The sequence below is a fragment of the Sipha flava genome, unplaced genomic scaffold, assembly GCF_003268045.1.
Source record: "Sipha flava isolate LNK unplaced genomic scaffold, YSA_version1 34_pilon_pilon, whole genome shotgun sequence".
Taxonomy (NCBI): Eukaryota; Metazoa; Arthropoda; class Insecta; order Hemiptera; family Aphididae; genus Sipha; species Sipha flava.
The window spans coordinates 707,388-724,017 of NW_020273045.1; the positions used below are offsets into that span (position 1 = coordinate 707,388).

Sequence of the window (16,630 nt, forward strand, 5' to 3'; positions counted from 1 at the left end):
TTCGGCTTCCCTTGCGGATCGGTAGTAGGCGCCTCCGTCTCAGCGACCGCACGTTGGACAGGTCCATCCACTAATTTCCTCGGCGGTCTCCACGGGTGTGGTTTTTTCGTAGTCGGATTCAATCCGATCGCCTGCTTACTAACTGCTTGACGGGTCCGCTGTCTCAACGAGTCTTCCGGAGGGTTGACGGCGGAGACCAGTGAGTCTTTCGGCTGATTGGCAACGTCGGAATACTTCTGAACGTCGAGCGGCTGCGGTGTCGTCGTGTCCGTGGCCGCGGCGATCGCGATCGCGGCGAACGCTAGTACCCCGCAGAGGTACAAAGGCATGGCCGGTTGTCCAACCATCGTCGGGATGCGTGCGTGCGCTGCTGCTGCTGCTGCTGCTGTTTACGCCGATAACGAACTGTACACGTATGCGTTCGGGTGGGTCGCGTGGGCTGGTTTCTCGATAGAACGTTGTTGGAGCTCGGTCAGGCTGTTCGCGAAAACGGTCAATGCTCTACTGGTCGGTAGCCATGGGTCGAGCTAACGACGTGCCGGCCGCGGACCTCCGTAATCTCGGTTCGTCGCTCCTACTCCGGTCGGTCGCACGTCCCTCCACTGGCCGAGTCACACGCCGGACGATCTCGCCGTGTGCGCGTGCGCGTGCGCATACCGCGAACATGTTCCGGCACGCTCGGCACGGTGCACGGGCGAAAGCCGTTCGGGGCGCCAGGGCGCTATCGCGAAAACGAACCTTCCGCAGACTCCTGGGTCGCACACCACCTTCGCCCCTCCCTCTTCGAACATCGCTTACGACGAACGCGTTTTTAACGATCACATCCTGTGTGTTCATCCATTGACCGACAGTTTATCACATGCGATCGAGAGGTATGGATTGTTTATAGGAGGAACGGGGTTCAACATATTTAGATAGAACTATTTTTATTGAAATTGGGGGGTTTGTACCCTCAATACACGTCTTTACTCACGTCGATGCACGTAAAGCAGCGGTTCCCCAATTCTTACGAGCCCGGAACCCTTAGGAGAATTATTTAGTATTTCATGGCACCCCAACGTCCGAATCAATAAACAATAAATTATCTATCGGAAAACCAATAAAATTACGAAAAACTTTAAAAATTCTTTCATAATTATTATTTACGAAAATTACCTACTACAATTTGTATTCACGTAAACCAAACAGTCATACGAAACCTTTGAGTTATTGAATCGCTGATGCAACGAATGTAGTGTAAATTTCGCGGTACATTATAAGCAAACTTCTAAAGAATACGTTTATTTTGTGTTAAAAGGCATTCAGAACACGTTTTGAAATAATTTCAAAAAAATACATTTAGAATGAATTTTAAATAGACTTGAAAAATTATTCGAATACTTCGACAGTACAATTATTTAGAAATATTTTTTTCTTTTCTGAAAATACAATTTGTCTTAATTAAATAATTATAACATTTTATTATTATAAGTGTATTGATTTATTATTACTTTCTTTATCATATTTTACATATACACTTTATTCACGAAAATCATTTACATTTTGTTACATTTAATAATTATTATTTTACCGAAATTTGCATTAGTAATTTTCAATTGTTTCTTAGTTATAATTGCACTTCCCACACTAATTACATTGATTAAAGATACATTTAATATATTTAATATATTTCATACATTTAATGTATAATTAATCAATGCTAATTATACGTTATATTGGAGCATTACTCGGTAAACCTAAATTGTATTTAAAAAAAAACTTTTTTTTTTTCAAAAGCATTAACGTTCAAAGAAAATAAAGTCTTTGTTGGGCTCTTAGAAAAGTTTCTTTTTTTGCAAAATTATTAATATTTATTTTGTTAGACCAATTAGAATTAAAATAAATAAAATACATCATCAGAATGATTTTTCTTAGAATTCACTTTTGGAGTGTAATTAAGACACTTGAATTGAAGTTAAATTATTTACGGTTTGTCGTAATACAGATTTGTACCAACTAAAGGAGCGCTGGACTTCAACAGAAGTAATGGGTGCAAATTTCATATTTCCACTGTACAAAAGAGTGATTAATTTTGTAATATTACTCCATTCATTACGCAACATATATCTCTAATTCATTTTGGACAGCTTAAACTAGTGCTCGCCATTACACGTGTTCTTATCTGAAACAGGATTAAGGTCCGTGTATTTGTAAATACCCGTTCACCCACATTACCCTTGTAGCTAAATACCCATCACTATCCGTATATCTAAATACCCGACATTACTCGTGTATTTTATTCTCCATATTTTTGTATTGTAATAATTAATATTTCTCTATTATTAAATATATTTTTGGATTTCGAAGTAAGACTAATGCTAACAATGAACAAAATTAATTTCCAACAATAAATTGTAAGGTGGTATGTACAGATAAGATATCGATGATAATCGAGATTACCTACGAGTTTATCACCAAGCAATATTCACGGTTGCTGAAAAACCCATGGTCCGAGAATACCGCGGACGCAACTCGGATATGTCGTGAAAAAACCGCTGACACAACTCGGAAAAAGTATAATTTAGAGACGCAATTCATATGCGCCGGAGCAATGGCATATATAGAACATTTTATACAAATTATGATAGAATAAGTAAAAATATTAAGTAATTATAAGTAGGTATAATAAAGTATTCAAGTTAAAATCATTTTTATAAGACTTTGAACTTAAGTCATTTTTCTTGTCGAACATATTGAAATATCGAAATATGGAACATACTCGTATATTGACCGTTGGATTAAATTCAATAATTGGTAATATTTTGTTTACTTATTTTTGGAAACATGGGAAATCGTCTGTATTGAATTATTAACAAATCGTAAATAGACAAATGGTCGAAATATGAAAGAAAAAATGGAATTATTGAGAAATATGTAAAAATTTGTACTTATGGCAAGATATGTAAAATAAAATACAGTTAATTTAACTGAAAATCTCTTGAAACGAGTTTATCACATACTTAAATTAATTTATCTAGTCCCAGTAAAAATATGTATTCACATATAAATCCGAGCCCTATTAATGACTATCAAGGCTGTTGGATTATAGCATGTTTTAAGGAGTAGTAATTAGGCATTTTATACGACACGGATGTATCATTTTGTAAGTAGCAAACGAACATTAGTTTGTGTGTGTTGTCATCGCATTTTCGCGTCCATCGATTACATGACAAAATTTTTGGAACCACAGTAATAATCAAAATCTACACGTCCACAAAGTCGCCCCCCTCCCCTCCACATTGTCATATCAACTTAAAACCTTCACCAATGTTTTGGAACTCGTTAACTTGTTAACGGAGCTCCTTTGCTATACATTTTTTTTTCATACGTACCCCAACTATTAAATTCACCGGAACGCCACGTTCACCCTCACTAATGTTCAGAATAATTTTTATTTGAAACGTGGATTTCGATTTACGTCAATTGTATAACGAACATTACGGTTTATTATGTCAAAACCGTTTTCGACATTCGTTAATAAACAAGTTGAACTCCGCTACTATTATCACTTATCAGTGCCCTATCTGTGTTAGCCGAAATTACGTTCGGTCGACTAGTGACTATGCAGCACGCAGTACACGTTGACCTGTTGACCCGCGCTTAGCAACGTACAAAGTATGTAATCGGTTGAAAATTAATTCAAGAGTGTGGTAAATATAATTATATTTACGCTCAGTATCTATATAGGTACACGAGAAAATATATTTTCATAGTAAAAGATAACATGGTTGTTGTGATAAACGACGGCGTCGTCGATTTAGGAAAAACAGTAATGTCTGGCATTTTGGGAATTTATTAGAAGGAGGGAGGGGCAAACATCAACTACAGATCAACTGGTTTATAAAGTTAACCTTAAATTACTTACTAGTAAACATATGTTAACATAACCTTTGTTGTATAATAGTATAAGGTGATCGATATTACTAAGTAATCAAATAAATCAAATATGAACTTGAATAATACATTAAAAACAGAAATGTTTAATATTTTATAATTTTTAAACGAAACGTCGTTATACTATCTACATATAATTATAAAATATTATTTATTATCTAACAATATGTTAGATAAGCTTAATTTGAAAATTAAGATTTTTTTAAAAAACAACTGTATATTAATAGCTATAACCAGCTGTTTTGTACTTATTTTAAAACAAGGTATGTTCAATATCAGAAAAGGAACTGCCCGTCCTAAAATTGTCTAGGGGAGGTAATGTCCACCCCTTGCCCTCCTAGTTTACGCCTATATTGTCTGGTATATTCAGATACAATTTGATGTATACTTTTCTCATATTATGGTTTGTTAACAGTATTATCGATATTAATATGGCTGCTTACGAACTGAGTCCCAGTATAACCTTTTATGACGAATTGAGTCCCGGGTTGTTTTAGGGTATAAACCAATTGAGTCCAGTGAAATTATAGGTATAATACTAATTGAGTCCATGTTTTAATATTAACTGAGTCCCGTAAAATTAAAAAAAAAAACATTTTCCTTCCCATTTTTACAGACTTAGGACTGTCTGTAACAAAAAATTCTACTCACTTAATATTACTTCATCCATGATTCTTGGCGTACCTCGTAAACTAGAGTGTTTAATATAATGAAAAAAATGTCCGGCCTAAATAATATGTATTATATTATGTTATCTGACGAATGTGATGATAAAAATGATATCGGTAGACGGTGATTATTATACAAGCGATGATAGAAATAAAATCTAAAATTCCCGACCCATAGTATGATATGTTACTATATTATCTGACGAAAGTCATAAAAATTATATGAATGATATGTATATATAGGTATATCCGTATGGAGCGGCTGTGCAGCATAATTTTAATTATTATTATTATTATTTTTATTATTATTATTATTATTATTATTATTATTATTATTATTATTATTTATTATTATTTTTATTATTATTCATAATTTTCGCTGTGCCTGGACTCTGGATGGTTATTTCATATTTTACTCAAAATAATCCTCGGACTCAATTCGTATACAATTAGTTTCCTAACCACGGACTCAATTAGTATATGTCTCGTTTGTACCCGGGACTCAATTAGTATATTATTTTTTCCCCGTTCAGGTATAGGGACTCAATTAGTATACAGTGATTAATATTTGGAATTAAAATATTTGTGTAGCTGAAAAGTGGTATTCAAAATATATATATAAGATTGGTGGAGGGCAGAGGCGGAGTAGTCACCGGGAAATTTAAATTTATCTAGGCCACCTACTATTTACCAATTAAATCACCAAAAAAAAAATTCTTCCTACGCTCGAATGACACATTTCTATTTACTTATTTCAATAGAATTATAAAAATACATTTCATTTTATTTATAATAATATTTATACTTTCAATATAATAAAACTATAAAATTATTTCAATCACTATTATGCTATTTCGTTTAACTTATAATATCTTATATTAATATACCACTAATACAGAAAAAATTTAATTAGAATAGCTGAAACTTGAAATAAACGCAATATTAATATTTTTATATATATGTATATTGTGTTTTAATGGTTCAGTTGTAGTTATTAGTAAAAAATGTATTTATAATAAAGAAACATGTTAATTAAAATTTATAATAAACAATACCTATAATAAATTATTAAAAATTATATAAGAAGAAATATTTATACATTTATAACAATAATTTAGATAGAAGCTTAGATTTTTCACCAACTGCATTTATTATAGTATTGTTATCTATTTCAATCGGAATTGTATTCTTAATGGCCATTAGCATAAAAGACTCAAGTCTTCAAGGTTGAAAATGATCTTTCACAAGCCACTTGAGTAACGGGTAGGGTTAAAATGTATTGATATGCTATAGTTAATGTAGGGTAAGCATTTGCAAATAAATTATATTTAACTAATACAATATAACAACATATTACACAATTTTTATAAGACTTATTACAAGGTTTCATAACATCCATAATTTCTAGGTCTTCATTTTTAGAGTCACTTATATATAGGGTTACCATAATATTTTTAGACCAAATCCGGAGATCATTTCCGTTTTAACGAGGGGGGGGGGAGTAAAAATTGAAAATAAACAATATTGTTATTTCATTAATACAATTTTACTTAGATCTATGAATAAAATGTCTACATAAGAGTTATTAGGTTAAATATGTTAAAACAATACAAATATGATATATAAAAAATAAATAAATTACATATTGTACATTTATACAGAGTGAACACGAAAATCTGTCACCTGATATAACATTTTGTATCAATATAACCATGTTAAACGATTATCTTTGTAAAATTCGGACGCCAATCCGGACAGATGTTTGAAATCCGAACTTTCCGGACGAAATCCAGACGTATGGTAAGTAGTGGTGTGAAATAAACCCGGATTCTCCGAAAATCCGAAAAATCCTGATTTCGGATTTTGGATTTTCAGTTATAAAATCCGAATATTTGGGTTTCACATTGTGGATTTCTGTATTCTAAAGCAGAAAATTAAATTTTTCGTTTTAAATTCTAATATAAATAAACGAACATTTTCTATTTCAAATAAAAAAAATTATTTCAACTTTAAAATTGTAAAACCAATACATATTTTTGCACTTCACTTTGTGAACAGTATTAAGTTTTAGTTATAAAAAAATAAAAAATATCTTTATATGTTACAGCCCTAGCTTGAATTATTCTGTAGGATAAGTACAATTGAAATGAATAATCGGTTAAGGGGAACGCAGCAGACGTATTTTTCGTGCGTTTTAGACCAATAAGCGGTAGTAAATTACACATACTTCGGAATGTCCGATTTTAACTTTTTATACATGTATGAACTCTTTGACAAAATATCTAAGTTATTTAAGAAGTCGATTTTCAATTTTAAATTTTAAAGGACCTTAAAATAACGATTTTTTTTTTCAAAAGTCTCATGAAATAATTGCATTACATTTGTATTTATTTTGGGCACATCTAATTTTAAATCAAAAAAGTGATTCCTAAAGAGCATAGTCTAGAAGTTTATATATTCAAACATATTTTCAAAATTACAATCGGACTTCAGGAAGTATATTTAATTTACTACGGCTTTTAGTAGTTTTTATAGCATTGCAAACATGAATATATTTTATTTTTCGTAAAGTATTGACATGTGCCTGCGCGTGCAATAGTTTATTTCGGCGGCGCAGCGGCTCGCGGTTGCCGACGGTCCGTGATAGATTCTCGGAAAGTCGGAAACAATTAGCTGATAAGGATTATTGGATAGTTATAGAACATTACTAATGGGCGACAATAATAATAGTCCATAATAATAATTATATTTTTCCAAATTAAATACAACCCACATATATTTAAATTTTAAGGAAATACAAAATATAATAATACTACCTATGATTTATGAATCATTTGATTTCAACACAACACGCCGATCAGTAAGGTTGTCTGTAAGTTTTGTGTTCTTTTTATTTTTTTACAAAATGGGTAAAGATTGGCGCTATGGGAGAAAAGCTAGACGTAAGTTAAGTGCACCTAAAATAAAAAAACATCGATTACAAAATTTACAGAATAAAAAAATTGATATAAAAAATAACTGCGGTGATCAGGTAATTATATAAATATAAAATTTAGAATAATATTCTAAAAATTGAAGATTATTCAGACTGTATTTTTATATTTTAATTACAACAGGAAAATACACATTTGCCAGAATCTGAAAATATTTTGACAGATAACAATATAGAACTTACTACTATGACTCGGTAAATAAAACATTTATTATGGATATTATTCATTGTAAAATGACAGACGACAGTTGTAGAACGTAGGTAGTAGTTATATATATACTAATGTTCTATATGCCTATATTATTATTATCGACGGCTATAATAATAGACAAACAGATGTAACTTATAAAATATTTAATTTTTTGTTCGTAATTTATTATATTTGAATCTGCTATGGCACATGTTTTGAATCACTTGCGTCCAGGCACGTATACAAAAAAAATCTGGTGAGGGGTGGTTCATAGTTTTCAAAATTGTCAAAACACTACCAATTTTTTGTAGTTAAAAAATCTTATATTTAAATTATAATTTTAAATCATAAAATTTTAAAAAACGTCTAAAATATTTTTTATTTAATAGTAAAAGGTAGCCTCAGGCTATTAGTCATATATTATATTTAAAAAAACTGCAATAAAGAAATACATATACCTAAGTATGGAATATAATTATATAATTCGAATTTCAGCTAATTATTTAAGCTAATTTATCCTTTTCCTATCGGGAATGGTTTGTAATACTACTTTATTAAATGGTTTTATTTGTATAAAAAAAGTTAGGTAATGTAATAGTTAATAACTATGAAATAACAAAGTGATTCTCTTGTGTAGTATAATGTAATTGTACATTTTTGGGAATTGCAGCGAAAGCTGAGTAGTGAGTAGGTAATATAATAGTAAAAGATAACGCGTGCAATTGAACATAATATATTGGCATTTTTATAGCATTTTAATTATACGTAATTCTGGGAATTTGTAATACTGTTAACCGATAGTCCGAGGCACATGATAATTGATTACTCACACATAGACATAGCCCAAATGTTCATGTTATGTGAATTGCCTAAATATTACTCCTTAAAACATGATACGCTGGAGCCCCCTTAAAAGGAAAACCCACTTGTTAGTAAATTAAGATTGTAGACTTTGATGGTATACTTCCACTTTGACTTTTACGATAAGATACAACATGAAAACTCGACAATTATTTTGTAATAATTAAGTGTATACGGTATGTATACAAGATGTGATTAAGATGTTTCAAAATCCGAAATCCGGATTTCGAGTAAAATCCGAATTTGCATTCCGAAATCCGGAATTTTCTCCGAATCCGGATTGTGGATTTCGAATTTCATGAATCCGGATTTTCGAACTTCGGTAAATCTGGATTTTTCACACCACTAATGGTAAGCCTACTTATATATGACTTTTCATTATAGTCCTCATCAACAGATTTTTTTTACAAAATCAAAAGTTTACGCGTTAAATACGATTTACTATGAACATAATATTACAATTTAAGGCTAACAATTTGTTTTTTTATATAATATAAAACAATCTCAAAATCTATCCTAAAATTCCTAACCTATCGATTCATCTTGTGTATCCCACTCAACTCCAGTATTAGCTCTTTTTTAAATTGAAAATGATCCCTACGGTAGGGTTGCCAACTATCCAGTTAAAAAAATCGGGACTTTTTTCCAATATGAGAACATTTTTTTAAGGTTTTAATATATTATAAAGGCAATCATTTCTGGCATAACATATTATAATATAAGATATAAGTATGGATATATTTGCTCTCTATATGTATATACTTTATTATTATAAATTGTATAACAAACATAATGTTTAATAAAATAATAATAATAATATAATATTTTAGACGGAATTTTTAATAAAAAAAAAGTATTATAAATTATAAATTGTAAATAATTATTAATTTTTCCAATTGTATTTTTTCTGGCTCTTCACGGCATTCAAAAAAGCTGTATCATCTTTCACTAAGTTCACGAAATCAGTACAGGAACTATTTGTGGAAGGCAATATATTCAGTGTTATCATTAATTCGTTTTTTATTAAGTCCACTGAACAACGATTTCTAACATCTGTCCATTTTAGTTTCATCATCGAAAAAACCCTCTCTACATGAGAATTAGATGGTGGAATACTTAGAATAAATTCTAATAATATTTCAAAATTTTTTAATTTCTGAATTGATAAAAGTTCTAACCATTTTTCATAAACAGTTAAATTATTTTTGAAGCTAACTGTTGGTATAGCAGGCTTGATAATTGTAAATTCTTCAAATATTTCATCTAAAGAAATTACATCAACTAGTCCAAATACTTCAATTATTTTTGCAATATCTTGATAAAGTAACAAATTTGATTTTAAGCAAAGTGGTTCCAAAAATTTTAGTGGCGAATATTCATAATCAAAATGATTAGATAAATAAGTTAATGCAGTGTTGTAGAACATATCAAAGTCTTTTTTTATAGTATTTATGTTAGATACTGATAATTTATTCTTATATGTGATGAAATTTGAGCCATAAAACTTTTCATTTATGCGAGTTGAAATATTAGTTTTTAACTCATTCATAATATAAAATATCTCGGGGGAACTCGTCTCAGACTTTTGAAGTAATTTACTTGCTTTTTCAAACATAATAGTAATATTGGCACATTATAATAAAACGCTATTACTGATTACTATACAGATAAAATAAACATATCTACGTATATCTTGGTAATTGGTTAGATATTATTTATAAATAAGTAATAACTGTAATGTTCAAATGCCATAGTATCTATAAATATAATAATAGATTATTGCTTTTTACTCGATAACGAATGAAACATTTTATCGTTGATTATAAATGGTTTAGTTTCTTAGTAATTTCCTTATGTCCCGGAAAAAATATGTCCCGCATAAATTTTGATCGGGACGCGGGAAAAAAATCTCAAAATCGTGAATGTCCCGCAAAAATCGGGACGGTTGGCAACCCTGTCCCTACCATACATAGAACATTTTACATGCTACAGTGATGAGTAGAGGGTTTCACCTCACACTGAATACTAACTCAATAATAATATAATAATCAACCTTTTATAAAAAAAAAAACCTTTATACGAAAAATTGACAAACTGCGGGCGACTAACCGATGATTTCATGTAATAAAATAATATATATATATATTATTTTAAATCCCTCCGACAAAGTAAATTATGTTGTATTTCTCAATTGGACATATTTGTCAAGTTAACTGCACATTTTATATTTCCTAATACACAATTAGTGTCCTACTGCACCATACAATAAAGCCTGCTATACAGTAAATACTTATAAATTATATAAATAATTATAAATATATTTATGGTACACAATATTGTTTTATAAACACTTATAGATAAATCTAGAAAAATACTAAGCTTCAAAATTATATAAATTAAAAATGATTAATCCACTTACTTTCAGAATTTGGATCTCCGACTAACAATTGACCATCTTTGTTATCAATCACCTCAGTAGGTATACTTTTGTGAAAAATGAATCTAATCGGTTGCATTTTCAGCATATTTTTCAAGTAATTTCTTGTTTTTTTCACGATCTCTATCTGCCCCTCCTTTTCTTTTTTATCCATCATTTAATATTACCGTATGACCAATAATTAAAAACTTAAATGTTCATTAAAAAGCTAAGTATAAAAACGTGAAAAACGTGGTTGAACGACACACTCATCACCAGTGCACAAACATTAATAAGTCTAACACTTAGCAATCATAATCTTTATCATAACACATCTGCATGCGAAGATTTGTTTGAGTTTATTACAGATATTATTTATGAAAATAACAATAACCAATGCGACCAATATTACAAAATGATTTATTATTTAGATGTCATATTAGATACTATTCGATCAAAGCAATTATATATCGACGTATTGTTATATTCGTCGCCACTCTAAAGATATACAATTTTCAGGTTTCAACAGGCGTCTAATCAGTAATTCATAATTTCTCAGTAATTAGTTCTGCCGGATTGTATTCTAGAGTTGAGATAATACCTACACTTCTTAGTATTTGGATGTTTAATTATAAAAATAACAAATCGATGTGTCGTCGATTTTGATTTTATTTAATTCTATATTTAAGTAATATTTTGTAATTTTATATCTGATGGCCTATACTTTATCATATTCATACGGGACTATTAAAATGTAACACAATTGTATCAATAATTTACGAAGTACAATAATTTCATAGTTTCAAAGTTTTAATACATAAATATTTTTGACGCATTTACTAATTTTGTAAATAAAATCTAATATAAAACGACCAGGCCATCTGGAAATTTCCCGATTCTAGACCGGCCACTCCACCCCTGGTGGAGGGGTGAGTTGGGGTGAAGCCCCCCCCACGGGTCTGTGTTAAATAGTTGCGCACGTGGAACGCAGTTTTTAAATCGTTGATCTGAGCTCCTCTATTTAATTTTTCCCTATTCGAGCACTAGATTGGCATATAAATTTAAAAAAACAATGGTTCCAGGAGTCCATTCCTTTTCCCCGAGTACGTCACTATCATTCAATGAACTCATAATGTACATTTTAATTAGAACGTTACCACAACAGTTTGTTCTGAAATCAATGGTGTGACATTTATCTGAAATGCATTCTTTAAAAATTGTTATTATACTTCTGTCTTGTCGACGATTAAATATTTATCTTGTTTAAGTACAAAAATAATGACGGACAATTAATAACGAGAATCGCTTAGAAAATTAATTTCATTAAATAATCACGCGAGAATAATTGTGCTGGTAGGTATATAAAAATTAATTACTACGAAAAGCACCATTATAACTCAAATATTTATTTACAGTGAATTGTTTGATGGTAAACCGTACTCGTGATTAGGCTATTGCTCACAGTTTTAAGATGTTTTTTACGAGACGAAAACGTTTCTTAATATTAAAAAAAATAAATACATAAATTTTAAAATTGTTCACTGAATTTGTTTGTTAAATAATAGTTAAAAATGATCGCTGTATAATCATGTTTTTACAGTAGTTATTGTATTTAATCTGAACGGTTGAAAACGTTTATTATTAGTCGTCGGTTCTAGAATAATTAATAGTACTAGTATACCGGGGATGTGTGCGGTATTATAATATTTTCTATATTATTCCGAACCAAACACGATCGGTGTAACCTCTTGACCTAACCCAATTATTTGTTATCGCATGTTAAATTTGTCGTGTTGTTGCGTGTACGACCTTGCACACTTTATCCTGTACATGGTTCACTCGGACGTACCGTGCGAGCAATGTAACACAATGATAATCGCAATACAGAAACGGATTTTTGGTTTGCTCCGAATAAATACGGAGAACAACAACAATACATTTTTTGTACGTTCTCATCTTGCTACTCGCTACGCGTATTATCTTGGGTAAATCTAAACGAAATGCTTTTTTCCAGTTTTCACCGTTAAGTAATTACAAAACTTGGGGGAGGCTACACTTCTAGGGGTCGCAATGTCGAAGCCTCTTGAATTCGGCCATGCTACAATAGCATCAAAGTAAATGACAACGTGAATCTCATCAAAAATTCGGATCTTACAAATACTTTAATTGCTTTCTACGAATGTGGACATTATACAACGTCCAACGTTCCTCGTGAATGCTCCTAGTTGGATAGTACAAACATATTATTAATATGAAACGTTTCTAAATGTGATCAACATATTGGTGTAAAAATGCTGTTCCTGTAGCAATGAATCCATATAAAACGTTGAGTTCTAAACACAGGGCCGGCTCAAGCGAAAAAATGCACTAGGCAAAATTTAATTTTGCTACCTCTAAAATAAATAAAAAATTAGCTCTAATTTTTACATAGCCCCTCTCTTGTTCTTTTGTAACACACCTATTTGAAAAATATTTTAATTTAATTAATTAAAGTGTTGGGACTATTGTGATGTTTTTCATTTATTTTTTATTTTAACGCCAAATTTGTAAAATTATAAAATTTATTATAGTTGAATATATACATAATATATATATATTCAACATAGTTGAATGCAATTATAATTGTTTAATCTCCGACGTATCATAATTTATGTTAATATTATTATTATTTATCGATATTTTTAGTTTACTGCAAATCTCAGACCAGACCCTCTATCGAAACCGTCCAACACGAGCCGTTGGCTTATCGGAGGGTTGCAAATATTAAAAACTCTTATTATTTTCAGTTAAATGTTATTGCAATAGCGTACGGCAAGTACAACATGGAAATCGTTCGCGAAAATAAATTGCTATCATTGTCGTTTAAATTTGTCGTAATATTTTCGGATAAAGGATCGAGACGTTTGACGTATTACGGATCGAGATGACGCGGAACAATGCGTGCAAGGACGATAAAACGATTCCGTTATAGGAACAAAACAGCACATGAGTTCGGTGCACCGACGCGCACGGTGGGGAATAAAACATATTTCAACAACTACGTCACGCGCTTGGATCGTTTGAAAAATATGAAAAACAATTTCGCGGAAAATGATAAGTAATGAAATCAACGCGTTCGTCACACGATTATTTTAGCTGTTTAAGCTTTAAGTGTATAACCGATGGTTGTTGAAATGTAAACGTACCATACACAGTGGCAACGGAACAGAAATAGATAATGCGAAATGTATCGGACGGACAGAAACGGACGGTTTCGACAAGAAACGTCCGGAATGCATAGGCACCGGTTGGCCACGGTTAGGGATCGTAGAACTTGACGCAATGGCAGTGATAAGGGTGGGGGGGAGTTAATCAAGCCCCCTCCCCTGGGTATTTACTTTTTTTATTTTAATTTATCGGTGGCCCAACAACACCTGCCAGCAAATTTCCAATAACAATTATAAGATCAATTTCATAAGTCAGTACATTTATATCTTTTATTTTTAATACATTTATGTCAGTGTGTTAATATTATTAATGTATAACCGTTATTAAACGTTTATACCAATAATCCGTATGTACATACATAAGTAATTGCTATGACGTGGGGGAGGGTCGGATTTATTTTATTTCCGACTCGACGGATGAATCGCGTGAACGCGACGGTCAGCAACACCACCTGATAAGACGTCGGCGTAAATAGAGGGGCGCAAGAGGGTTTTGAGCACTCCCGAGTTCAAATTTAGTGCTCGGGGGTTTTTTTTTTATTCAGATCTTCATAATCCATAGTAATTAGAGTGAAATACCATTCAATTTTAGCACCCCCCAATATTAGGACCCTAGTTACGCCTACGGGCGCAAGATTAACGTTAACAAAAATACCGTTGGATATTCGCTCACAAGTGTTCGCAATCGCGGTCACGCGAAAAATATTTCCTCAAACGCGCGCGCGTGTTACGCACGTGCACAATGTCGCATTGCATTGTTCTGCGAACAACGGCGTACGATTGTTATTGTTGTTTCGACCCCTGTGGATCGCAACGGTGCCAGTTTCGTTTTTATTTTTCTCGCCCGAAACAATCGCCAGGCGGAAGCGCCGCACCGCGAACAAGGAACAAGGGCTACAGGTGAGATGGACGTGCGCAACAATTCGCATCGTGTTCGATTTGCATAATTTACGATTCGCATAATGTTATAAATAGTCGAAAACATGACCTAATACAGTAAAAATACGTCAACCACGGTGCTACTCGTTCCATTAATATCAATGATTGTACATACGTAGAACTAGAACTTTTAAATTCTACAACTAATAGTTGATAAACAACTATAGTGAATGTTCGGAAAAATTTTCAATGTTCTACGAGTAATATTTCATACTCCGAACACTTATACTACTGGTACGGATTGCCTACGTGTTGGCTTACTTGACTCGTAAATAACGCACAAGAGCACCGTCGTTATTCATAAGGCGACGTTCGATTGGGGTCCGCGCGCGAGGTCACGTTCGAATAATGACAGGGTACACCGTCCAAAAAACACGCGTTCGGTTTGAACGAGAAACACACTGAGGGGGTCTTTGCCCGTAACCTTCGACGGTCAGATATACAGGGTGCACCGTTATTTACCAGACGTTTTACTCGAATGGCGTTCCGTACGCGAGGAAACCACCTAAAAACGACGACTCGCACCGCGAGGGCAGGATCGGCAATCCCGGTGGAAGGGTCGAAAATCGGTCGAAGGAATAATATAATCGTTGCCGAACGATTCGTGTTCTACCTCACGTCACCTGGAACCGTCGACGGGCACAGATCGACTCGTGAAATCGTATCGGCCGCGGTGCAAATGTTTTCGGACCCTGCATCGACCGGTCGCGCGCGTAGATCCGTTTCGAACGCGTCGAAATTCAATTAAAAAAACCGTATTGTTAATCGCTATCACTACTGCAGTGCGTATTGTTATTGTTATCGTTTTGTGTTGTCTCGACAGTTTCAATAACAGCGCGCGCTATCTTTACGGTCACGGCGGCGTCACGTGTCGCAGAAAATATGACATTGTGACGGGGATTTCCATAAAAAAAAAAATGAATAAAAATAGAAAAAACCTACGATTCGCAGACGTGTATCGCGTATTAGACCTTGAGCTTGTGAGGCTTGTGATGCCATTGAGGGGGCCAGCAGGTATCCGAACGGCGATATTGCGTCGTTGCGACGAATATAATACAACGGTCCGTCATAATGACGCGTTCGACGGATGACGGTCGCGGCGGAGCGGTGCCTACGGATGTGGTCGGGGAGCGAGAGTAAAAAATAAATATGAAATTCGTCGGTGCCATACTCTTCTTAAGCATTTCGTTTGATTTTTTACGTTATTTTTCCAATCCGGCGTGGACAAATTAAATTAAATATATTACATCCACGTCGCAGTACACTAGCTACCAACAGTGCCAAACGGACGGACACATCACCGTTATAATAATGATGATAATAATAATATTAATAATAATAATAATAATAATAATAATAATAATAATAATAATAATAATGGTGTTAAATAACAATCCAATGACGCATTATCAAAAAAAAAAACAT

General features: G+C 32.6%; 1 protein-coding gene across 6 annotated transcripts in view; it reads right to left on the reverse strand.

Moving 5' to 3' along the window:
• LOC112687365 (proteoglycan 4-like) overlaps window positions 1-16,630 on the reverse strand; it is an 18,559-nt gene that overhangs the window by 771 nt on the left and 1,158 nt on the right. The window contains exon 1 of one of the 6 annotated variants that reach the window (XM_025560016.1): window positions 96-525. The exons of 2 other annotated variants lie outside the window; for them this stretch is intronic. In XM_025560016.1, coding sequence (XP_025415801.1) covers window positions 96-347 — 252 coding nt within the window. In that variant the 5' untranslated portion in view covers window positions 348-525. Of the gene's footprint in view, window positions 526-16,630 lie in introns of those variants that run through there. 3 more of the 6 variants (XM_025560017.1, XM_025560018.1, XM_025560019.1) reach the window with 3 other exon arrangements.